General features: G+C 38.2%; 3 protein-coding genes and 2 long non-coding RNA genes across 7 annotated transcripts in view; 3 read left to right on the top strand and 2 right to left on the bottom strand.

Annotated features, from left to right (window-relative positions):
- The first annotated feature begins 947 nt into the window (after positions 1 to 947).
- LOC148185598 (uncharacterized) lies at positions 948 to 8,003 on the top strand. The gene is made up of 3 exons (XR_015775710.1): positions 948 to 1,074; positions 1,912 to 2,031; positions 7,898 to 8,003. It is a non-coding gene; the product is annotated as an uncharacterized LOC148185598 (long non-coding RNA).
- Positions 8,004 to 10,139: 2,136 nt separating this feature from the next.
- On the bottom strand, positions 10,140 to 15,704 carry mpdu1b (mannose-P-dolichol utilization defect 1b). The gene is made up of 7 exons (XM_042512327.2): positions 15,545 to 15,704; positions 14,737 to 14,802; positions 14,123 to 14,255; positions 13,895 to 13,980; positions 11,808 to 11,926; positions 10,940 to 11,050; positions 10,140 to 10,807 (listed from the first exon to the last, which is right to left on the bottom strand). The coding sequence occupies exons 1-7, from the start codon at positions 15,669 to 15,671 to the stop codon at positions 10,679 to 10,681; spliced, it is 771 nt and encodes a 256-aa protein (XP_042368261.1). The 5' UTR covers positions 15,672 to 15,704; the 3' UTR covers positions 10,140 to 10,678.
- Positions 13,925 to 19,741, top strand: LOC148185599 (uncharacterized). Its single transcript, XR_015775711.1, has 3 exons — positions 13,925 to 14,021; positions 14,100 to 14,273; positions 19,515 to 19,741. It is a non-coding gene; the product is annotated as an uncharacterized LOC148185599 (long non-coding RNA).
- LOC121962264 (nuclear factor 7, brain-like) lies at positions 16,295 to 26,131 on the bottom strand. Of its 3 annotated transcripts, none has more exons than XM_088073636.1 (12): positions 24,715 to 26,131; positions 23,832 to 23,911; positions 22,880 to 22,951; positions 21,716 to 21,781; positions 21,556 to 21,612; positions 21,384 to 21,467; positions 20,119 to 20,226; positions 19,838 to 19,972; positions 19,617 to 19,745; positions 19,283 to 19,367; positions 18,883 to 18,909; positions 16,295 to 18,101 (listed from the first exon to the last, which is right to left on the bottom strand). In XM_088073636.1, exons 2-12 carry the CDS (start codon positions 23,892 to 23,894, stop codon positions 17,524 to 17,526), a joined length of 1,404 nt encoding a protein of 467 aa, XP_087929762.1. In that variant the 5' UTR covers positions 23,895 to 23,911; positions 24,715 to 26,131; the 3' UTR covers positions 16,295 to 17,523. The 3 variants fall into 3 exon arrangements, with proteins under 3 accessions (XP_087929762.1, XP_087929760.1, XP_087929761.1); XM_088073634.1 differs by having other exon boundaries at positions 24,711 to 26,131; XM_088073635.1 differs by lacking the exon at positions 21,716 to 21,781 and having other exon boundaries at positions 24,711 to 26,131.
- Positions 20,131 to 26,196, top strand: part of LOC121962270 (uncharacterized) — a 67,356-nt gene continuing 61,290 nt past the window's right edge. Inside the window, exons 1-2 of the mRNA XM_042512499.2 lie at positions 20,131 to 20,236; positions 21,359 to 21,484. The gene's annotated coding sequence lies outside the window, so the exon portion shown is untranslated. The remainder of the gene's footprint in view (positions 20,237 to 21,358; positions 21,485 to 26,196) is intronic.

The following is a 26,196-nucleotide window of genomic DNA, read 5'->3' on the forward strand; positions in this document are numbered from 1 at the left end:
TATCGATTTAACCAAATATAATGAATGTTACTTTGGGTGTTGTTGGTTCACGGGAATCTACAGAGATTAATAGGATTAGAATGAAGGGAGTGTTTGATTAGTACAAAAATGTGACCCAACAAATGTACAAAATTTTCTCAAGACTGATTTCCACTAAGGATTTGCGCAAAGCTTAAGCGATATTTTCGCAGTTGCTCCACTGAGTGGTATTACTTCTCCTCTCGCGATAACGTTCCAAGAAGCATGGCGACGGATGTTTAAAATATTAGCAGGTTTATTTCTATTGCAGCCACCACACTAGTTGTTATTTAAAACCTGAGCAAATTGGTTGGATTTCTTTCAAAAACATGGGGAAAATGGCAAGAAATGTTGCACAGATTTGCAAGAAATTAGTAAAAAGTAACAAAGAAAATTACCTTAAAATTGGTTTTCAAAAGGGGAGGGGGGATTATCAGAAAATTATCAAAAATTAGGGAAAAATGTACAGAAGATATATTAATAATCATTAGAATTATATAGCCTATTCAAAATTATTTTACAGTAAAAAAAAAAATAAAAAAAATTCACACATAGACTATGCAAATGTTTTGCCACTTTTTGGACCATGTGTTGTTAAGTTGGTCACTGGCCTTCCCCATGTTTTCGAAAGAAAACAAACGATTTGGTGTATAACAATGTGAAAAGGTATAAGACTATGTAAAAGATGTTATGAGTGTAGCAGGGTTGGCTGGGCCACCTAAAGCAGTCGCGTAGCAGACGCGGGGTACATGTGGGACATGTCCCCCGCACATCCTGTATCTGTGCTCTCTGCCCCCCGCACTTTTTACATCCGCTCAATTCATTTGAAACATGTCGCTGTCAGACCTCGTTTTTCCGGGCGGAAACACGCGGAAACGCACCGTGAATAGGCGGCGGCGTACACGCGCTGTCTTGTTATGGTCACATGACGCAGTTGGCTCGTGCGCTGGCAGCTCTGCTCTAAACTGACGGCTTTAATTTAAGTACCACAACTTTGCAGTAAACCAACTACCAAGAGGCCAAAAACCCCTGCTCTCCTTCTTCACAACAGCCCGTGTAAGTTGAGTAATGCTGTTCCCTGTTGATAATGTTAGCGAAATGATGTGAAATTAATTTGACGCCATTATGTCAGTGTAGCTTCGTGAACAAGAATGCTAACGTCAGTTACCTGTGGCTAGCTAGCTAGCTAGCTTCATGCTCGGAATAGACCTACTCCTTAATTTCTGCTTTGAACATATTTAATCTTTAATGCTACAATAGAAAGAGCAGGGAGGAGAAGGTGGACCAGAAGGTAACACTGAAGTTAATGCAGGGGCTTCACAGGTGAGGGGAGATTATAACTGACTGAGAACATATATCTATAGCATAAAAGTGACTTTGAGATTAATTTCCACAGCTATTACTGAACTTTTTATGTTCAGTGTTGTTACTTGGCACTTAATTATCTGGCTACTTACCCAGTAGATGGTAGTGGTCATTCTGTGTCAATTCAATCAGCTCAACTTCTGATTTTGACAGTATATGATTTTGATCATTTTAAAGAACTTGAGGGAAAGGCATGCTTGTATGTGAGAGGATGATAAATCACTCAATAAAAGTCGGCTTATTCCTAAACAATCTGTCCCCTCACTTCTGAAATGATGGCTACGCACCTGCCTTAAAGGTCAGTCCACCTTAAGTGGTCCTGATTAGGTCTCAGTGGGCACTAAGTGTAGCTCATTCAGGATAAGTCTCTATAGACACCATGCAAACTCTCAGACTGCAAAGACACTGCCCCTCATTTCTGTGGTGAGTTATTATTGTGATGTGTTTATTCACACTGTTTGCATTGTTTTTGTGATTTGTATTCACTGGGGTCCTGTGTGTGACTTTGAGATTTAACTAATGTTGTAGGTCAGTTTTTTCGCTTGATGGCCGACACACTCTCCAGGTTTTGAGGACTGAAGTTAAAGAGGGGATTGCCTGTTTCTGCCCAAGTTGTGAGCTGTGTACACCCATCTCATCACTGTTAAGGTAAAAACCACTAACATCCTCCTTTAATACCCCTAAAACCCTTCTGATACAAATGATGGTCGACCCGTTTTCATAAAGACCAATGTTCAAAATTCACATGAAAGTAATATATTACTACTGAAAACAAAAAAGCCTAATTAGACTAGACTAACTAAAGACTAATCAGTATAATGGTTAGAGGCAGAAATGTTGTTATCAGTGTTGGCCGTCAAAACCTTCAATGTCGTACATGGCTGTTATTTTCGACAAAGAAACAAGCTGCATTTTTAGATGCTCAGATAAACAGTTGCTTATCACACTTAGCATGAAACTCAGTGGTGAAGCCTTATGAGCAGATGAAAGAAGTGTCGGAACATTTCATCTTCATCAGTGTTTCCATTTTCCCCCAACCCCACCCCACCACCTTGACTCCGGTGCATTGAGCATGGGTTTTACAGATAGCTTGAGATGGGAAATGCAGCTTGTTGATGCCTCTGATATGAACAGCCCACACATAAAGCAGATTACAGGTGCGATAAAGATTTAAAGACACTGTGTGTGCAGTCCTTCAAAGACAAACACTAACTCTTACATTGTTTTTTAAAAAGTAACTCATAGTTGTAGATGCTTTAAAAGTCTGAACATTCCTGAACCTTATCTTCACATTTTAAATTTGACAGAAGGAAACATTTTTCCACCATGTATGCTGACAGCACTTCTAATACAGTATAAATAAGTAATTCCTTCTTTTAATAGGTTCCATTTCTACTCTCACTACAGAGTATTTCTATTTTTCACAAATAAAAAGTACGTCACTTGGGTTTATAATTTAGTTTTTATTTCAGGTGCAGATACCGTGACATTTTTTTTTACAGTACCACAGGTTTTACAAGTTTTGTTGGCATCGTTGTTAGATACAAGTAGCTACTTGCAGGCTGTTTCTGCCCATTTTGGTGCATTCACGGTGAAGAAACGTGACCGTAAGTGAGGAAACACCAGTGGCAGGATAAAACCTATAATTAGAAAGAGTTAAAAAAAACAAGTAAATAAATAAATAGATAAATACGTAAAATTATAATAGCAATAATACAAATTAATAGATAAACAAGTAATAGTTAAACACAAAATAAGAGGTAAATGAAAGGATAACAGCATAAAGTAAAATAATAGATAAATATGTTAGAAATAATAAAATGATGTAGAGAGTAGTGAAACTGTGAAATGGACTAAAATATGTAAATAAATAGTCAATAGGTAAATAAACGAAAGTTTAATTAGAAGCCAAACTAAAAAGGTAGGTCTTTCGTTTGCTTTTAAAAATATTTGAAGGGATTCAGATATGTATATCTAAATACAATAATGATATTTCAGTTAAATTCGTTATGACCCAACTTAAGTCAACTTCTAATATGTATTATTCTTGAATCTGTCAATAAACCTCCTTACTTGCACACATACAGCTGCTAACCCAATAAAAAAACATCTGGATAGCCAATATCTAAATATCACAAAATGCCTGGATCGGTCATGATTTTGGATCTGGATCTTTTTTTACAATTTCTTTAACCAACTACCATGTGAGACGGTTTTGAATACTGTGATTTTTATGATAGGTAATCTGTAAGCTGATCTACCTAAAACCAGTTGTAGTAACTTGCAGAGAAGAGAAGTGGAGTGACGCGCCTGGTCTGGAGCTGAGGAGGGAGGAAGGACCTCCCAAGATGAAAGAGGCAGGTGATCAGGCCTAACAAACACACCAATCTGTACCATCTCTGCTCAGCAATCAGATATGAGCCAGCCTACGGCTACTCTGCCCTCCACCCCCGCGCCTCGCTTACCCCATCTCTCTCATTAAAAGCAGTTTGCCTTTCTTTTCATTTTTTTTAACGAAATGCTGTTGTTGATCCCAGGCAGCCAACCCTCTCCGTCCCCTCCCTGAACTCTGGCACGCATCTGTTCGGATGGTGAAGAAAAGTTTGTTAAACGGAAGGGAAAAATAGTGATGCAGGTGATGTAACACACCCTCTGGCATCCAAATTGAAAGCCAAAATCGACCAGATCCCTATGATTTGCGAATCGTAAGGAGATGAACATACAAAAGTTGGATGCCTTAATTGCGTTGATTCGATATTGCATTGCAGAAGATGATACTGAAGTGATAAGCACACTACACTGCTAACTAGACTTCAGAGATCAAAAGTCTAAAATAACAGAAGGAAAATGGAAAGTGATGGCCCTTGTTGAGTTAATAATGTTCACACAGTGTTTCAGTTAAGGAAGAACCTCTGACTGTTGAGCTAAGAACGATTCAGGTTTCACTGGCAGTGGATATATCCGAGTGCATTTCCAGTCAACAGCAAGAGCAGCCTCTGCTGTCACAAGCAGTAATTACATAAATTCTGTTGAAGTGGTGAAGGGTACCACACTACCCTAACTGTAAGGAAACACTATTTGAAGGGGGACAGACCGGGACAGAGAGGAAAAGAGACACGTCAAGCGAGGTGAAAAGACTTTCCATTTCCTTTGACATCCCTTGTCGTGCACACGGCCGATCTGATAACCGTGACCGAAAACATCAGAACCCACAGCGCACTCATCAAAAGCCCACTGACTGAGTGACTAGCAACAGGTAAGGGTCTCGCCTGGGTGTGGGTGACGGGTCAAACCATGGCAACAGGCAGTTGGTGAGTGACGTGTGAATATGTCCCACTGACGTTACCATCCACATCATCTTCTCACACCGTGGAAAATACAGTCTGATGCCCAGTGTAAACCAGTTGAGTCTTTTCTTCAGGGGCTTTGACGGTGGGGGCCCTGTTCACCCTCCCCCCAGCTCTTCAACCGTCTGCCCCCCTCGACCCCCCCGTCCCACTGTTCCTCCTCCCCCAACAAACCAGCTCTCTCCCCAACAACACTACAACCGCCCAGGCAAAGCTACAGGTTCAGACAGTGTCAGCCCAAAACTACTCAATGCCTGTTTCACCCAGCTGTGCGGAGTGCTACGCCTGGAAAGGGTAGATGTAGAACTGACATCCTACCTGGCTCCAGTCCTTACAAAGGGACACCTTAGCGCAGGCATGTCAAACTGGTCCACAGGGGGGCCGGTGTGGCTGCAGGTTTTTGTGCCAACCAACCAAGAGCACACAGTTTGACCAATCAACTGTCTGATCAGTTGATTAAATGAGTCAAGTCTGGTGTGCTGCTACTTGGTTGGAAACAAAACCTGCAGCCACACCGGCCCCCCTGTGGACCAGTTTGACATGCCTGCCTTAGCGCCTCCAATACTACAGACTGGTGTCCCTGACTTCCCACCTGATAAAGTCCCTGGAGAGGCTGGCCTTGTCACACGTTCAGCACCTTGTTAAACCATCAATGGCTCCTGTTCAGTTTACCTACCAGCCAAAGATGGCAGTGGAATTACGCTGTTCTTGCTTCACCTTGTCTGTGCTCATCGGAAAAGGCTGGGTAGCACTATAAAAGTCGGATTCTGTGATTTCTTGAGTGCCTTCAATACCATATGGCCTATCCTGCTGGTGAGCAAGATGAAAGTTACGCAAGATGCTCCCCTGGTGTGCCAGATCGTGGGCTGTTAAGCCACAGTATGTAAGTGTGCTGGGCTGCAAATCTGAAACTGTGGTGAGCAACACAGGGGTCCTAAAGGGGACAGTTCTGTTGGTCCATCCTCTGGACCAACAGAACTGTCTCATTGTCTTGTCATTGACAGTGGACCAAGAACACAGGCTGGGTAAAACACAAGCCAGAGTTGACTTTTTCTGCTTCCTGTAAATGCTCCGATCTTAAAGATCTTCTTTGCTGTCATTTGCAAAAGAATCAACAAGCTCATCAGGAAGGCAGGCTTTGTCCTGGAGGTGTTGCCAGTGAGGACAATGAACTGTGCTGGTCCAGCCTGTTCTTATTTTGAATTTGCCAATTACTGGTGCCTTTGCAGTGCTTTTGGTGTAAGATTCTGATGCCAAAAGCCACCTTTCATGTCCACATTATACATTGCTGGATGTCGTAAGCTGAGAATGAACATAACTGTTTGCAGTGTTATTATATGCCGGCAGATGGCCAGATGGCACCTGCTGTGGCGGCGTGATACATGGACAGTCTATGTCATTTAAGAACATGGCTGGAGGGAAACTGTTGCGTTTGTTTGATACGTCACTGCATGGCGTCAGGTTGAAACACTGCTGGTAACAACGTAATAGGAGCACAAAGGTCCGTGTAGGGCAAGCGGGTGGGGCAGTAAATGGATTGAGCAAACCCCAGACTTTCATTTGGGAGTCCAGTGTTTGCTTTCCATCTGGATTTGATGTTTATTTTCTATACCATACCATGTGCCCATTTGCCTAAACTTAACCATTCAAACCAGAATTTGTTGGCATCACCCTAGCAACATCCAGGAACGTCAACAGCAGATGCAGAAGGATGCCTAGAGAGTAATGTGTACACAAGGAAGTCCGCTGCAAAATGGCCATATTTGACGACTTGGGATGACAAAGTGTTGACTGGTCCCACAAAGGAGCATCTTCAGCAGGAAAATGTTACCGCAACAGAACACAGGAAGTTTTTTTCTTGTGACATTATAACTCATCTACCTCCAGCAGAGAGATGGACAGCAGAGACTCAGGGTGCTGAGGTGGCCTCAGCCTCCATTTCTGCTCTCTTCTGCTTCTGTCCTGATCCTGGGTTTTATGTGCGTAACCTGTTACCTTATGGACTTTGTTTTTGGGGGTTTCTGTTTGTGTTTTTCCTTGATTCATGTATTCTTTCATTTTTAGTTTGTGTCCTGTTTTATTTTGTAGGTTCACTCCTCATGTGTCATGAGTAATCTCTGGATTACAATAATTAAAACTATCTGATTTACAAAATATACTGTGCAATATTATGGACATAATCATGAAACCTCCAAATTAACCATACACATACCTCTACTGCAGACCCGATGTAGTACATGCATCGCTATGTCACCTCTCATACAAATGTATGCACATGCAGCCCACATAGAATGATCCTTAAAGCTGAGCTGGTATATTTGGCATTGCATATGTGGATTTACATCTTTTATAACTGCACTATTTCCCTTAGAATTAAGTTATTTCTTGTCAAGGGCAAATTAACTGTTTCTACTGTTTTAATGCAAGGCCTTTTTTTGAATCAAACACTGTAACCTAGCTCCTAATAAGCAATCATTTGCTACCTAAATAATCTAGTCTAAATTAATTTAGCAGTAAGTAAGGTGCATCTTTCATCCAGTAATGTTCTGTTCCTGTCAGTAATGTTATCTGATATTTTTTAACATATTTAAGGACTTAATTAAACTCCAATCCACTGAGAATTAGACAAGAAGCAGCAATAAGGCATCTGTGGCAAACTATAAAAGCCTGCAGGTAGCATGTTGTCATTTGAATGGCTATACTTACAGTTATGGGTGTTGCTGCTGTAATTATGGCAGTGGTTGTCGCTATGGTTAAAGCTGTGGTTATTTTGTTTACAGATGCTGTGACACTAATGGGTGTAACAGTAATCATGTGAAAACGCAGGTGCTGCGGACAGATTTGTCGAGGTGCAGGCTGAGCCACATGCACCTTAAAATTAATAAAAAAAAGGATATGGGGGCAGCTGAGGACTAAACTGTAAAAGAAGAAAATTCTCATCAGCACCAGCCAAACTATCAAATGTTGGCATTCTGACATGCTAAACTAAGATGGCATTGTCACAGTGTACATGCTTCCATAAAAAATATACAGTTTTAGTTGTAGTAAAGTAATACTGTGATTTTGCATTACGGATGCATGTTCCTTTTTTATTGCTTAAAATGTATTTTACAGTAACAGGTCCCCTGAAATAAATGCAGTTCTTCTTTATCTTGTTTTACACGCAGATGCTGTGCAGTTTAGCGGGAAACCTTCTAAGCTGAAAAATAAAGTCACCGTGGAAGTGCCAAAACCTGCAGTTCCTCTAGTGGCCACTTGAGTCTGGATCCAAAAGTAAGTAAATTCCCACATTTTCCAGTGATCAAATTTCCAACTTTAGAGCAGAAATACATGTTTACAGCCTGGTTTAAAAAAATGATTTTGGTCTTTATAGCTAATTGCTTTGTTCATAACTGTATAATCAGTGATCCTTTGTATAATTCACCCATTTTACATGTTATCAAAGCTTCAAGTTAAGCATAATTAAGGGCAGCTATGAGTCACAGGTTGGTGCCGTCTGTTGAAAGGCCCTATAGGGCGAAAATGTTGATCAGGTAACGTAACCAATGGGTAACCCTCAGATAAGGGGTTGCTGTAGTTACTGTTAGAGCGTTTTCAGTTCATGAGAGTTAATTGTAATATTTTAGTTGTCATATACAGTCTATAATGTTAACACACCTGTCATATAAAAAAGAAATCCAGCGACCTCGTTTATGATCATTGCATACACACCAAACATGTTGAAAAAGTATAGCATATAGATGGAAAAAAATCATAGCATAACAAAAAAGTCATAGTATAGCATGTTGAAAAATTTGAAAAAAGGTCATAGTATAATATATTGAGAAAACTCAAAAAGAAGTCATACAATAGCATATTGAAAAACTGGATAAACAGGTCATAGTATAGCATGTAGCAAAAATTTGAAAAGAATCATGGTATAGTATATTGAAAAAAGTCATAAAAAGTCATATTGTAGCATGTCTAAAATAAGCTATAGTATAGCATGTTGAAATAAAGGTAAGAGAGTTAGTCACACCATATATCCAAAAAAATTAAAAATTGTCATAGGAAAACATGTTGAAAAAAGTCATAGTATAGCATATTAGTTTTTTTTTTAGAAAGTCATAGTATGGTATATTATATGGTATATTATAAAATACCATAGTATAGCATGTTGAAAAAAACGGAACACAACAGCAAATCTAATTTTTGTTGCTGCCGACGTATGTCTAAATTGCGTCGATGTTTGATGTTTTGTTTACCATCACATACATCCTCATTTTCTACCCATGTGTAGTCTTCCCTGCATGCAAGCTAACTGACATTGTGTTTGATTAGAGTTTGACTCAGTTATGTTTCAAAAATGCCGAGCAAGTTGACATTTTGTCCATGAAAATGCTGACTCATGCTTCATTTGTGTTTGATGATTTGTGATACCATATTATTCTGAAATCACTAAACACCTGTGCTCTCCTGCTCTGTGACAGAATGCCCTTTAGTTAACTGTTAAGTAAAACCATTAGCTATTTTTCTGTCTTTTTTGAGCAAACCTTGTGTCAGAATGGACGGCTGGCCAGCGGGGAAAAGGACATTTACATGTAATATGCTGAACTTATAAATCCCTTTAGAGATGTAGTTCACTTACATGCCAGCTGTGCATTACTGCCAGTCATCCTTGCCTGGCGTAGCTTTCCATACTTAGTTGCTTCACATAAAGGGCGTGCTCCACCACACAAAACTGGCAGTTTGAGGACAAACAGGTTCTGCCAGAGCAAAGAAGAGAAGTGAAGGATGACAGAGGAGTAACATGTTACATGCTGACTCACGGTACATGAAGTTGTCATGGAGGAAGTCGTGCAGTTTACGAGAAAAACAGGCAGCATCAGAAATCTGTCAAATATTCATAATAGAGTTAACTGAATGGAAAATGTGATTTGTATACGGTCTTTGGATGATTTTTAGAAAAATATTTACCCTTTGAAACCTGAACAAATTGTCTCGATCTCTTTCAAAAACACAGGAAGAAGGCAATGAAAGAAGAAATGACCTGGAAATTAGCAAGAAATTGATAAAAAGTACAAGAGAATTAACTGAAAATTAGTAAAAAACAAAAGAAAGCAGTTTAATAATTCTGTAACATAATGTTAAATATAATAATTATATCGTTTTCCCTTATTTTTTTCTGTAGATATTTCCCCCTAGCTTTTTAAAAATAATTTTCTAAATATACTAATTTCTAGAACGTTTCTTATGCAGTTTGTTCTTCGCCCCTCCCCCATGTTTATGAAAGAAATCGCTCAAAACTTTACACACTTGTGAAAGAAGTCTGAGAACAGCACAAGAAATATGACATCGCTTCAGGTTTCAAAGGGTTAATGTCACCCCATCATGTCACCACCGATATGGAACATAGAACAGACATTAAAATTAAAGGGACAAGTGTGGAATTCTGTTTATGTGAAATGATGACAAAAAAATCATTCTTTACAAGGTCAAATAATTTTCAACAAAATCAGAATGGTAATAATCAAAGTAAATCAGAGGCTCTGGATGTGAAAAATCAAAAGGCAAAAACACAAACCACTTCCAATCAGTTTTATACACCAGTGTGAACAGAGCCTTACAGTACCGAGGAGCACTGGATCAAGAGGAATGTAATAAGAGTGTTCTGCACAGCGGGAGTCTGGACTCAGCAGCCCTGCTCACAGAGAAACACCACCAACAAATCCAGCTAACTGTGGACCCACATGGAAGATCTGCTCGGCATGTCATGTTCACATCCTTTACATCAAAGTCAAGTGTTTGTCCAGCAGATTCACGGTCCAACACTTGCCGGTGGCTCTGTACATGCATTTCTGGAGTCAATTAGTTCAAGTTTTAAAGACACCTCTTTGAGAATGTCTAAAGTTGGAGATGGAAAGAAAAAGTGTTGCTCTGTGATTGAAGCTTTAGCGACTGTTCTTTGACTACTCGCTCTTCTTTTTCTTCTTGTGATCTGGGGAGCTGTTCCAGTAGTAGAGGACCTGCAGGGCGATGATGCCGTTACAGGCGGAGGATATGACGTATGTGAGGGCCATCAGGGAGTCTCCAGTTTCCTGTAAGTAGACAATATTATGTCTCAAAAAAATTGCTTTTTTTTCAGTTATCAGTTAAATTACACACACACACACACACACACACACACACACACACACACACACACACACACACACACACGGTCCACTTACCTGTAGTGAGGTGAAGATGCGGGCGAGGGATCCAGCAAACAGCAGGAAGACTGAGATGGCAGACAGCTGGCCAGTGTGCCCGTTACGGAAGTTAGCAGCTGCCTGGATCAGCTGAGACAACACACACACGCACACACGCACACACACACACACACACACACACAGTCAGTCTCGCCTGTGTCGTGTATGTTTGCCCATGTGCAGTAGTAATATTCGTTTTTTTTTTGTATAGATTTCTTAACATTTTTGGTGAACCTGAAACATGGACAGTCATGCTGCACTAGTTCCAGCTTGTACTGTAACCATGGAAACAGGAAGTTATGAGTAACTATAATAACTAACTTAAAATTACCTCATGGGAGCAAGTGATTATCTTGTGGGAACAAGATTGACATGTTGTGTAGTGCATTTTGATTTTTTTTCTCCTTGTTTTAGATTTATCGTAACTCTATCTTAGTTTTGTCTTGCTTCTGTTTGGCATGATAATTTGGTTTTCTAAAATTATGTTGCCTTCTGAACATCCCATTTCTGCTTTTACTTTGCTCGTCAAAGCAATTTGTGAACTGTTTTTAAATTTGAACAAATAAAGTTGTTCTTATTAAGTAATTATAAGTTGATATCTTGTGCACACAATTTAATAATCTTGTGGGCACAAGTTATTATCTTGTGTGCACAAATCAATTATCCTGTGTGAACAAATTAATTATCTGAAGATAATCTTGTTTGCACAAGATGATCACTTGCACACAAAATAAAAAAAATATCACCTTTAGGGACTTTAGGGGCTCTGTATGCAAGAAGTCATCAATTCTCAAATAAGTTACAAAGACAAGAACAGAGCACTGTAAAGCAGCACATCAGCTCCTACCCTGCCGATGATGATGGCCGGCATGTTAAAGGCCTGCATGGAAGTGACCACAGACATGGGAGTGACAGGAGACAGCAGGAGGACCAGCAGGCCAGAATACACAACCACAAACAGGAGACCTGAGAGACAAGAGACACACACAGGTGCTGATCTCAGAGCCAGCGTCACAGGATTTCTTCTTTAGATTGAATCTGGCTTTTGAGTTTTCCCAGGGTTTCACTTTTATTTTATAATGTGAAGATTCATATCAACTTGAGTAGGTTGTAGCCCGTTTAGAGCAGCTCAGACTATATTACACTATATTACACTAAAGAAAACCTTTTCTTCCTGCTTACTCGGCGAGTTTGCTCCTCACTACAGCTGCAGAAGTTGTAGGAGCTAAGGCAAAAACAACAAACTTTTAATTACGGGTTGACACATCATTTGCCCGGACGATTATTAGGGCTCTCTATGTATTTTGCTGACTATCTGAATCAGTGTTCTACTTTAATATTCACCCATATATATTACTTGATTGTGTCAGCATGGGGAGCTGTTTTTTTTAAATCATTTTTTATTTAAATTTCCACCTGACTTTAGAAAAAAGTTGCTTGGAGCTTGCTGTATATGATGCTGAAAGTCTTTTTGTCTCTTTGTGTTGGGAGTTGTTATATTCCAAATTCTGAATATTGAGAAAAGTTTTCATTTTTTATTGTAAATTTATATCAATTTCCAGTCTCACTGACAACTAATAATCAGTATCTGTATCGGCCCTGAAAAACCAATAGCGGTCAACCCCTAGTTTTAATTAAGCAGCTGCATGCACAGTGTATGTTACCTGAAGACAAAATTATTTCATATTTTGATATTTACTGGAAATACAATATAGCATAAAGCAGGTTGTCATTATGGATGACCATTTGCCATAACTATTAGCTTTTGACAATCACCCTCCAACCAACTGCCACCTCACTCTGGTTTTTGTCATGAGATGTGTTTATCACCTCCACGAAATTGGCCTTAGACAGCTCTTTCAAAACAATAAATATAAAACAGGGTGTTTGTTCGCTTGCATAGCATTCAGCTAAGGCTATTATAAACTGGCCGTTAGAGGCCATTAATCACAAACACAAACATACGATTAACACATTAGGACTCGGTAAAGTCGTGAGTGAAGCAGAGCAACGCAGCTCTGCATTTACACTCCAGTACATGGTGCCCCCCACAGGAAAGGTGAACACATTGTAACTTTTCTACACAGTGCTGCACACTTGGCATAACAAGCCCGTCTCCAGTGTTTAGAGTGGGTTTATGTGCGTTTAGTACAGTAAAAAAAAAAGGAATTGATTATGTGACAGTGCAAACACTTAAATCTTGGAACCTATGCAAATTGGCTTTATTTCTGTCCAAAACATGTGAAGCAAGAAGGCAATTGGCAAGAAAAGAAAGGACCCAAATAGTATAAATTAATAAATTAGTAAAAAGTACAATAAAATTACCTGAAAATTAGTAAAAAAAAAATGTAATTATAAATATAGTTTTTTTCCAGTAGCTTTTATTCTTTTTTTTCCTCCTGGCTTTATTTTTTTTTTTTTTAAATAAATATACTTGTTTCTTGTAATTTGTGGAACATTTTGTTGCTCCTTGCTTTTTATCCATATGTTTTTGAAAAAACAGGTTTCAAAGGTTTAAATACTTGTGAAAAGTGTCTGAAAGCAGCGCAAATGCCAACAAATATGAAGTGTTTTCTGTTTCTGTGAAAAGGCATTTAGCTTGTGTTTGTATACGTCACCAGTAAGTTTTCTCTCTGCACACACATGTCGTGTTCGACTTAAGGACACAGTGAATACAGTTTTCAATCAGAGATTTGTTGGCTGCACAGCTTATTGAATTTGGGTATTTTACCAACCAAATCCAAAATGACAAATGAGCATCCATACACTTGTACTGTCATCCCTGATAATACAGGTAACTGATTTCATATTTATCTATGCCACGACTCTCCAGTAAACAAATAAGAGGGACCAAATGTTGATATCTGCTCTGGTCTTAAAAGTTGAGCTTTTATTTTGACAATGACTGGTTGTCGAGTGTGCGTGTAATCATACCTCTGCCTGTTCTTCCTCCATAGTGCTGAATCAGGAAGCCAATGACGACCGTCTGCAGCATGAGGAACAGAGCCTCGCCCCAGGCACTGAGGAAACATCCACCACATGTTACTCAACACATCTAAAGGTGCGCAGCTTTATCTCAGTCACACACAGTGCCGTCATACAGTGATTACAATGCTGCATCTGTATTTCTGCTTCACAGAGCTGATCCGAATACGACCCAACCTGAACGGGAACTTGTTGGTGATGCTGTAGACCATCGTTCCTGTGATGGCGAGCAGCTCCAGCAGCACCGTGTGGAAGCTCAGGCCCTCAGCGCTTTTTGCTCCCAGCAGCTTGAAGATCTGAGGCAGCTTCACTGTCAACAAGGAGGGAGGTGAGTCCATGTTAACTGAGCGGAATATAATATTGTTTCATTAACCAAAACACCATTTTGGGGCCTTTCGCTTTCAGAAACATTAATTGGCATTTTTTTGTACACCCATTAAAATGGCTTTATAAACTAAACCAGCAAAATGCACAGCTGGTTAGTAGAGCAGCTTCGTTTTAATTTTACTTTTATTTTTCAAATTTTAATGTCAATAAGACACCTGATGATTGATACCAAAATGTCACATTTTCAATGAGAAATGCAATCTAGTACTACGGCATTACATCTTTAAAGCTGCTGCTCATTAACATAAACCAACATGACGAAAACACGACTAAATCTATACTTTTAATGACCAAAACTTGCTAAACCTTGACTAAAACAATGTAATTTGACCAATTAGACCAAAATCTAATAAGGTGTCCAAATGAAGACAGTCCTAAAGAGAAGCAGAGATGAAGTGTTTTACCCATCACTGATCCCAGGATGATGCCGATCCCCAGGCATTTGCTCAGAACAATCTTCAGACATGGCACTGGAAAAGAATACATAATAACTGAAAATGTGTAGTGATTTTTTTGGATACAGCTTAACACTCTAGCTTGTGACAAACATTACTCAAACAGGAAGTAATAGTGTTTTCAGGTGAAAAATAATCCAGATTTGATGCTCTTGTGAGTATGTGGAGCTGCAGAAAAAAATTAACTGCAGTGTGTGTTCATGGCATTGCAGGAACACGCCACCTAACAGTGCAACAGTGCAGATTGAGTTTCAGGAATTTTCTGTGTCATAAATTTGGTTTAAATTAGTCAGCTGACACCAGTCACACAGAAGCTCAGCTCCATCTGTCACGATATAAAGCAGCAACACACTGAGCGAGCAGAGTAGAAGCTGAGAGATGTCACACTTCCTCAGCTGACTTCTGATGGACATAAACAATGCAGACAAAGCGAAGCTTTACGGGGATATTTTGTTGAGGACAGATTCTTTACTGTTTACAAGTGGCCACGCTTGTCTGTATGCTAACTTCATTCACATTATATTTCGAATTAGCGCGACGCGTTTTGAGTTTGGCGGCCATAAAAACAGACCAACATGCGACTCGAGAGGCCAAAATATCATGTTTTTTTTTTTTTTTTTTTTTTAAACCTGAAGTTGAATCCACAGAACAGAAACGCAGCCGGTTTATTTTTCCGCGTTGAGCAATAACGCTTCATCTTCCTGCTGTCTGTTCGGTCTCTGAGCTCCCGCTGTGACACGGAAAATCAGCCACTTACCGTCCAAAAGGTTGAAATTGAGGAAAAACTCGTCGTAACATGTTTCTGGCATAAAATATGTCAACAAAAGTCCTTTAAAGGGATCCATGAAGGATGACCCTTCACCCAACACGGTTTTCTCCGCCATTGTGGAGATTAGATGTGACGTTGACGATCAGTGTGTAACGCATAAAGAGCTCCGCCAGTTGTTCGGATAGAAAGGTTCCGCATCCACAGTTGAACAAGCTGCAATAATAATAATAATAATAATAATAATAATAATAATAATAGTGAAAGTAATAATAATAATAACTTTTGAGAACAGAGTTTACAAAGTGCTTTGGCAAACATAGCAAAGCAGAAGCAATGTACGTCATAAGAAATATGACAATAGAGGCCAAACAGTCATGCTGCACTAAAACGAGACAAAAAATGTGGTAAAATTAAAAAAAAAAAAAAAAAAAATTAAGATGCAAAAACATATCAGAAAGAAGACAGAAGATAATTTATATAATATGAGTGATGAAAATTAGATTTTAAAAAACCCTGATCTATTCCACTCTAAATAATGTAATTATTCTTATTCATGACTTGTGTACTTCACCTTCCAAGCAAGGCTCCAGCCTTCAATGACCCCAGATAATGCCTTAGATTTTATGTTATGGAATAAATAAATGTGTTAGAATAAATAAAAATGCATATTTTAAATGCAGCCATTAAGAACGTGTGGAGTTTTGTCAGGGTGTTTCTGTCAAACGAAATATGAAAAAATAAGAATTTGATTTATTTTATTTCATGTAACAAAGTGCATACATTGGTAAGGGTAATTATGAATGAAAGATACCATAGGTGTGACATTGAGTCTATAACTCTGTACACTGCATGTAATTTTCATTCTTACATTCTTGATAGGGTGAATATTTGTACAAACGGTACAGCAGCGATACACAACACTGATATGATGCTACATTATCTGCCAATCATTTTCTTAAGCACAATGACAATAAAATGATTCACACAGGGGTGTTATTTTGTAGCATGAGTGTAAATAAAGTACCAGTGTGCATAAAAAGCATCAAAACAGAACTTGTTAACAAGTCCCAGAAGGTCCGGGCTAAACCCTGAATGTCTTTAAATCCTACATCCGCCCCTGCGTACACCTGACCTGTGCTGGGCTGTTGCAACTAGATTTGCCTGTTGGCAAAGACAACTAAAGACAGCAAACATTAAAAGATGGAAAACTGGTGATTCATTTAAAACATATACTGATAAATATTAATTTTGTTGTTTATTAACTGGCCCCTGGTCGTGTGTCATTTTGCAGAAGTGGCCCCCAACTTATATTTTTATACATTCCTGTGTATCACTTTTATTTTAAACAGTGACATTGTGCATATTTTTGAAAAGTACAGTGTAGTATTTCATTTTATTTTTTTAATTCCACATTTATATTTACATTTGTAATTTCTGGTAATATACAGGATTCTGATCATGATTGACAAAAAAAGTCATCCAAGTAATTATTTAGAATTTTACATGAATTAATTATATCTAAATTCCTCATCACTCCAACTCTTTGAAACATGGATCGACCTCAGTTTTTTTGTGCTGCTTTCAAACACCTTTCACAAGGATTTAAAAACGTTAAACCAGACCAAATCAATTTGATTTCTTGAGGAAACATGAGGAAAAGGGCAGTGAGGAAGGAAAAAAAAATACCCGAAATTTTGCTTTTAAAAAAAGGGGGTAAAATGTCGAGAAAACTCTATATTTTTATATATATCTTTTTAAATTTAGAATTATGTTACAGAAAAAAAATCTGTTATTTAATCCAAAATATCCTTTCTTTTTTTTTTTTTTCTTATTTTCAGATAATTTTCTTTTAACTGCTTTGGGTCCATTTCTTCAGTTGCTCATTGCCTTTTTGACATGTTTTTGGAAAAAATCTAGCACATTTGCTCAGGTTTCAAATGGTTAAAACAGTAAGTTGATCCATATTTTTATTTGACGACTAACAGGTCTGATCTAGTCAGAGACACATTCCTGAGTTTTTTATCTGACACCTGTGCTGGTCTGACTTGAAGAACCGTGCGTCCGTCCAGGCAGCCGAACACGGGGACCAGACTGTGGCTGAAGTTATCGGAGAAAGTATAAATGTGAACCCTTCGCTCGACATCATAAAAAGACACCTGACCCTCGCCGACGTCCACATACAGCCCGATGAGCCGCGGCACAGCCGCCCTCTGCAGCTTGGTGGGCTCGTCTGTGCACGCCCACAAACTGGTGCCCTTCCACAGCACCCAGTACCCTCTTCTTGGTGACATGGTGGACTTTTGCTTCCTGTTAACAGACTCTGATATCACACCGAGTCTCCAGCTCCCGTTAGGGGACACTTCCACCTCCCAGTAGTGTCTCCCTGCAGTGATGACGGTGTCCCCCAGCACACAGGGCCACTCAGCAAAACGCTGTCTGCTGTCTGAGGGAGGAGGGGGACGCACCGCTGCCTCCTGGACCTGCAGTCGGTCTGAGGACACACTCAGCCAGGGGTGACTGGTGCTGGCGTCCAAATGGACAGACACTAGGATTCAAGGACAGAAAAAACTGTTGGTATTAACCCTTTGAAACCTGAATCCACATCAGTTTTTTTGAGCTGCGTTCAGATGCCTCTCGCAAGTTATTCAACCCTTTTTAAAAAATTTCTTTTGAGAAACATTGGGAAAAAAGACAATGACCAACTTGGCAAAAACTGTCCACAAATGCCAAAAAAATTGGCCAAAAATTGGTTAAAGGTGTCACGAAAATTACCCCAAAATTGTTTGAAAAAAGAGAGGAGGATTATTATAAAATTCTATATATATATATATATATATATATATATATATAGGGAAAAATGTCCAGAAACCAACTATATAAATAATTATAATAATTTTATATTTAAAATGATGTCAGATAAAATAACTTAAATATATGAAATACATACGTGTGTTTTTATGTTTATTTTTATTTTTTATTTTTTGCTTATTTGGCTCAATTTCAGGCAATTTCCTTGTAACTGTCAATTTTTGCACAAATTAAATTGCTCATTGCCTTCTACTTGTGGTTCTGAAAGAAATCAAACCAATCTGTGAAGGTTTCAAAGGGTTAAATGTGCTGCTAGCAGCACGCAGTAGTATTCATTAAATCTTATTACATTCATATAATTAACATTGCACAACATGGGAGTCACTAACTGCCATTCCCAGTTAGTGGGAATGGCAGTTAAATTTAAATTAATCATTTTTAAAAATGTAATTAATTTAAATTTGTCTAGTCTAGTTCTTAATTCACAACAGCAGGAAATAGATAAGTAATCAGATTACCTGAGGCACTCTGAATCCACTGCCACACTGAAAAACAAGACAATATTATATCTTAAGTATATACAACAAAAAAATATGTAAACTTAAAAAATATATGTCAAGTACACTTAACTCAATACTAACAATTTTATTTACTTACTTTTTTCAATGCAACTGGTTTCTTACATTTTTTAAAAGTAAACTCAGCTTGTCAAATTTTACATTGTATAGCACTTCTAGCTTTAATTAAAATAATTACAAGTAATTTTTCAAATTTCATTTCTTCTTAAACCACGTCTAAGAAAAATGACAACTAAATCTACCTTGTACCTTTTAAACACCATATTCAAAGAATTCCTCATCACATTGTCATCAAATATATTTCAAGGGTTTTTCAAAGTAAAAGCAGCTGCTGAGTCACCTGAGTTGGGTATATATTTGGGGCTTCCAGGTCCTGTCCTCCAGGCCTTCTGTTTGGTGGGCAGCCACCGCATCGACACGGCCTCCTGCAGGATCATAACTACCAGAATGAATTCACTTAAATAGTGCTTTGTGTCATTAAAAAAGCAGATTGTTTTTGTTTCTGAATCAAGCAGAACTTTGCTGCACTTTGATCACTTGACCTGTGTAAATTTGGACAGTTTTTTTTTCAGGTGGAAGGAGTAAAGAGGAGCAACACAGCTAGAACAGAAGAAACAGACCCCTCCCCGGTGTTTATCAAACCTCCTCAGAAGCTATCCAGGAATCACACACACCTCAGTGTCCTCTGATAACAGAGACCAGGCCACAAACTCCAACAGCGGCAGGATGGCGGCCATCCTCGACTCCTTCGCTCCTCTGGGATACAGCAGCTTCTTCAGCTCCTCGTCAGACACACCGTTAGCCTGGTAACACACACACACGTACATGTAAGGAGACGTTTATAAGACAGAACGTTGGTTTAAAATGGATTCAATTTCTACTTTTTCACACACACCTCCGTGATATTCTGCAACTCCAGCGCCCACTGCTGAAGCTTTTCATTCTGTATGTCCAGCTCTGCTTTCTCTTTCTTTCCCAGTCCATCTCTTTCTCTTGGCTTTTTATCAGATGGCTTGGTTTCTTTTTTAACCTGAGAGCAGAAAGAATAGAAAGGCCTTCATTTGGAGGCAGAGTACTGAATTTGCAAATTTTAAACAAACAAGCAATACACATTAAAAATGCTTGATGTAAAAAAAGGACAAAGCAGAAAGGAAATAAGTGGAACTGATGACTCACCATGTTCAGTTCCAGCTCTTTGGCCCATTTGAGGATCAGACTCCTGCTGCTCTCCAGGCTGCGCGGCTCTTCAGTGCCCCCCTCTGGTGCTGCCTTCTTACTGCCACACTAAATTACAGTAAGTAATGTAGAAATGGATGAAATGGTGAAATATGTTTTTTTATGTAATCTAAATGTTTCTTTTCTGAGGGTATTCCTGCTTTGCCAAATAAGATCTATAAATAACATGTAAAGCACTACTTACTGGCTGGCTTCATATGTTTTAACTCTCTAAAGTAAAGAAGTGTATGTCCACATAAATATTTGTGACTTTTGACTGTTTTGGGGTATTTCCTCAATGAAAAAGATTTAGTTACTGTCAGCTATAACCTTCAATGCAGTGTGTTTAAAATATAGAGGTAAGCAATGGCCTTGAAAAGGGTTATTTAATCTAAATGTTGGTCTTTAAATCTTGAAAACCGATTGTCTTAAAAATGTGAATAGAACTCTGACTTCTATTCAAATTGTAAACTTTACTGGCATTTTAGTTATATTTACTTAATTTGGTGAAAATGTTTCAAATTTAAAAAATGCAAGTGTGATGATTTTTTTTTTAAATAAGTGTTTCACCTAAAGTAAACCGAGTTATTTTGACTCAATCATGATTTTGATCAATTTTGCATGTAGTTAGAATATCTGCAAGTTCAGTTTTGTTCACGTTTAAGAATATACAAATATACAAATTGACTTGTTAGCATCCAGCAGAATGGCTTTTAACTAAATGAAATAATAATCCTCTGAGAGAATCCTTCTTTACTGTTTTTGTTTTGTTATCTAAATCAATCAGTTTCCTAAATTCTACTGATTAACCACAACTGCTCAGCCAAGTCACATTTACTTGGTTTACTGAAGTTGCTAACATTTAGAAAGAACGTGTTGATGTCTTTTTTTAAGTTGAAACAACTTCACAGGATGAAGTAAATACAACAAAAAATTTCAAAGTAAACAAAATGCATGACTAACTGTCTTATTTACACACTTTTTTGAAGACAATTGGTTTGAGATTTTTTTTTAAAGTAAGACCAACTCGCCAGGTTTTGCAGTGCTTCCTTTGCATGGACCAGTGTTTATGATTTATGTCAGATTCTGTGGAAGAGGATCAGCTCCTGATATAAATATACAGGGTTGATCCAACACTGAGACACCGTAGACTAATATTAGGCCTGCAAGGGGACTAAAAGTTTTTATCTGTTACAAACAGGAGTATAGTGGGATCTGCTGCGTACCTGGCTGATGTTGTTGACCTCCTCTGCCAGTTCATGAAGGAGCTGCAGACACTCTGCCAGAGTCTGCATTGACTTTAGATCAGGCTGAAAAGAAGAAAAAGGTAATCTGTCTTCCTTCTCTCTTTTACACTTTCACAGTCTTCCATACATTCATGCAGCACCACTTGCTTACCTTTGATGCGGAGGGAGCGGTTCGTAGCGGAAAACTATAAGATGATTCTTCATAAGCCTTAGGAGCAGAGACAAAAAGACACGTTTTCAGGCTCAAATGGAACGTTTTTAGGCATTCATCTGTCCTCATGTCACTAACATGTTATATGATTTCAGTTCACCTGGATTTCACTGAGATCAGGTTTATTCCATGGTGCCGACCTTGAAGTACAGCTTTTCTCTTTACTCTATGTAGGGGAGACCAGGGACAGTTGTAATGAGGCAATTGTAACATCTCAAATTGCAGCATTCTAAAATTAGAACCATTAAACTCATTATATACATCATCTGTGATGAACCCTCTCCGCCTGCTAAAGAACTGATTGTATTTATCAGAGACTCATTTTCGAGGTTTTATTTTTCATCTGCAGTATTTTCCTAATGCTGTCTTAAACTTTAAATCTGTCTAGATTTAATGACCACTCTGTTTTCTTACATTTGTCAAATATTATCTTCATTATTTCTAGATTGTAGGGTAGCTAATGTCATGGGTGGTACCCTTGGGGGTAACTGACCTGGAGAATTGTCTGGAGACGATTTCTCAGCTCTCAAGATCGTTTGTTTATGAATGTTGTCCTAACATACACTCTTGATATTGCCATATGGCTTAAAATAAGCATATTTTCCAACTATTTTTTTTCTGGTTTGTAGTTATAGCCTAATATCGAAGCTTGGACTCTAAACCTGGTCTGAGCCATTTATTTTTTGCATATTTTACAAGGGGACTTTGTAACATCTTAAATTGCACCACTTAGAAACAAAACAGAACCATAAAACTCTGCATGCTCTCTGTGGTAAGATAAGGTAACTTTATTTGAGTCCAAAAAAAAAAGTTTGTGGTCAAAAACAAGGCGTCCTTGTTGACACACATTTATCAAACAACACTGTAGTCATGTGTCTGTCTGATGTCTCATATTTGATTAATTATACTGTTTTAGTCTATCTGGAACTGCTTGTTCAATGGATATGAAATTATTTTAACTTTATCTACCTAGAAATGTGTTTTTGTTTTTAGTAATTATATGAAGTTAGTTGTTAGTTGTTAGTACAATAGCTCCCATATAACAATTGGGCAAATGTATCATGTTGAAATCAGTATTGTGACTCTAACATTGCGAATAAAAACAACTGATGAGTATGAACAAGTAGAACTGTATCTTAGGTTTTTGAAAGATTACATCAAAACCAAAAAAATGTTACAATTGCTCCCGGTCTCCCCTATGTTAAAATGAATACTACATTTGATTACTAGAAATCAATCCACAGATAAACAGTGCGATGCTCACCTGAAATTCACTAAGGGTGGGTTTATTCCATGGTACCGAGCTGGAAGTGCAGCTTTTCTCCAGGACTTTACTCTAGAAAAGAATACAATATGTGACTATTACAAATCAATAATCAAACAATACGTTATATCCACAGATATATGGATATTAACCATAAAAGCATTACATTTACAATGAAATGTTTTTTTGGGGGGGGGCAGGGGGGTATTGTATTAAAAGAATGATTACAGTCAGGCCTGCCATTAGAAAGTAATGACAGGAGGACAAAATTTTCTGAATTGGGCCCCTCATAACACCCACTCCAGCTTTATCTTTTGACCCCAACCCCCTCCACCCCCACTCATCCCCTACAGATCGAATACATAAATGCACTGTGCTTACCAAGCAAGCAGCTACCGTCAGGGTTAAAAAGATGGTGGCGACCAAAATGCCAAAGTCAAGGCTTCAAAAGTGTTAACAAACCAGTGGGTAATGTCACAGTGGTTACTTTCATTATTTTAGACAGTCTATGAATTTATCTAGCTCCCCTTAAATGCAATTTTGGACAACCTTTATTTATTTTACTCACTCCCTTGTAGTTAAAGCCACTAAACAATTTTATTGGTACCCCAGCAGCTAAAAACCAGCCTATGCTGGTAGTTGGTTTTAGTTGGTTTTGGCTGGTCAGAGGTGGGCCTAGATGGTCCTGACCCGGTTCTTGCTGGTCTTTGATGGTTTGACATGCTGGTGTGACCAGCCTGTCAATCTGTGCACGCTTATCTGTACCATACATAACACACGACAGTAACTGATTTATGCCCTTTGCTTTTCATACTTCCTTCTTATGACACTGTTGTTTCTATTTTATTGTTGATTCAGCTCTATGGTCCTTCTATTATAATTTGTAGCAATGTAGTACTTGCTTGTATTTTTTATGGGGACATTTCATAATTTGCATATCAGACAAAAATACCTGCTTCTTGGTGAGCGTGGATGTAGCCCGGGTCTCTGTAGGGGTTGGTGTATTTGCTGCCATCCTCCATCCAGAGTCAGCTGAGAGAAACGCAGCGAGGTTACGACGTGACAACATTAAACTGAAGCCAGCATATTATAAGAAACATACATTTTGGGGTCCAAATGGGATGTTGGGATCTATGTTCGATGTGACGGCTAAATAAGACAGATTCTGATTGGCTGTTAGTATTTCTGTCGTTCCTGATTTCCTGAAATGTTAGCCACTTTTTCGTTGTTATAGTTGAAGCTTGAACTCCGCCATCCAATTGAGTTGAAATGATTTCTAACAGTCCTTTAACCCTAACCACAGTCTTTCCCTAGTCATAACCCTACTGTTGTAGCCCTGCGTTGATATTGTAGATGTGCACATTTTCTGAGCATCATTGATTATAATGTTGGGTTTAATGTTGAATATCGGCTTTCTTCTTGTGACGTAGCACTGAAAATCTCATTGCAATCCACTGAATATTTGTCATTGTAGACCAAAGTCAAGTCAGTTGTGCGTATACATATGTCACATTTAAAAAAAAACAGGAGTTGACACAGATTGCTTTCCAGGATTGGCCTCAATGCAGATATACATTATAAAGGAAATACATGTTATTAAGGTTTAAATAGCAACAATACTGAACATAATACAATGAAACAATAATAAAAAGAGGACAGGTGAAATCTAACTGCCTCCAAACACTTGAGCAGTTACGATCAATTTCACCAACTAAAGGGGCATAGATGAATCAGATACAGCCAAAAAAACCTATCAAAAAATATGTAATCCTAAAATAAAATTAAAAAATCAAATACAGTTAAATGTGATCTGATAATCAAAATGACGTACTTACTGCCTTGAGCTGCGTCCCTTGTTTAGCTGTGAAGCAAGAACACGATCTCCTCATTCCTGGCTGAACTTGAGACTTTGGCCTCACAAGGAAGGATTTTTATTACTGAAATTACGGTCACAACCCACTTTGAGGACTAACTGTCTACGGGACGTTGTAGAAACAAAGAACTATCACAGACTTACAGCAGTAATTTCTCCATAGTATTTTTTTATGGAGACAGGGCTGCAGATAAAGACACAGAGGCCATATCCCAACTTGTTTTTGGAAATGGGAAGGTTTATGAGCTGAGGAGTCATTTACAATCTACAGTTACACACACATACAGTACATGAGTATACTTTTATACTTGAGGCAAAGATTATGAAAGCAAATCCAAATATTATGTTGGGATTTTCTTTACCAGAATGATGTTTTGGGGAGCGTGGAAGGCTTTGAAAGAGCATTAAGACTGTAGGATTTTAGGAATACAAAAAATAAAAATCTGATGTTTGTTACAAGGGTCATAAAGTTTTAGGGAATTTGATATAAGATTTCTAATTTCCTGGCTGCATCCCTGTATGACAGGGATATGTTATAATGATTCAAGAGTTACATAAAATTGATTAAACACAGCTGCGCAGTCTGGCTCAATACAACCCCACAGCCCTGTAATAATCTTAGGAACCTTTATAGTCAGGCAGTATAACTCAAAAAGGGCCCAACCCAGGAGGAATTGCAAAAGTTATGTTTTTTTTTTGTTTTTTCCTTGTCCTAACAACCCCCCCCCCCCTTTTTTTTAATCATTTATTAAAAGTATATCTTCATGGATTTAATGGAGAATATTTTCTTTAAGGTCAAAAGCAAAGTGTTAATGCTGTAGAGGTCTGTATTTTCCTAAGTTTTTGGGGTTAGTCTTTTCAATTAACCACTTTTTCAGGTGATATTCTATTGTATTGTACCTGTATTTGGGGTAATATACTATCCAAACTGGCTATAAAATGTCCCTCATGAACTTTTGTTTAGCAAGTATAATATCACCATTCATTAGAAATTTGACACATATGTGGTTCATATGTTCTTTTAGGAGGTTAAACAAACAATGATGTACCGATGGTGGTATGCAAGCACCCTCTAGTGGTATGCTAAGGAACTTGTAAAACATAATCTAAAAATAATTGATATCAGCCTGCTATGTTTTCACATTCATAGTTGTAGAACGTACATACAGTACTTCGATGATAGACTACGAGCTCGGGTATGATAGTAAACAGGGATAAAATAATTGTTTAAATACAGTGCAATTGTGAGTTTAAATGGAAATAACTGCTGTTTTCACCAGGCGTACTGTTGCAATCAATTTTGCTGCAAACCATTGACATATCCCAGGCTGTGATTAAAAAAATGCTACTTTACATGTAGCATTTTGAAAATAATTATTTTTTGTGTGTTTTTTTCACCCCAAAACATAGGGACATTGTGACAAAAGTTTAAAGGGTTAAAATT

Source organism: Plectropomus leopardus, chromosome 23 (assembly GCF_026936395.1).
Source record: "Plectropomus leopardus strain MGB_pleo_1.0 chromosome 23, ASM2693639v1, whole genome shotgun sequence".
Taxonomy (NCBI): Eukaryota; Metazoa; Chordata; class Actinopteri; order Perciformes; family Serranidae; genus Plectropomus; species Plectropomus leopardus.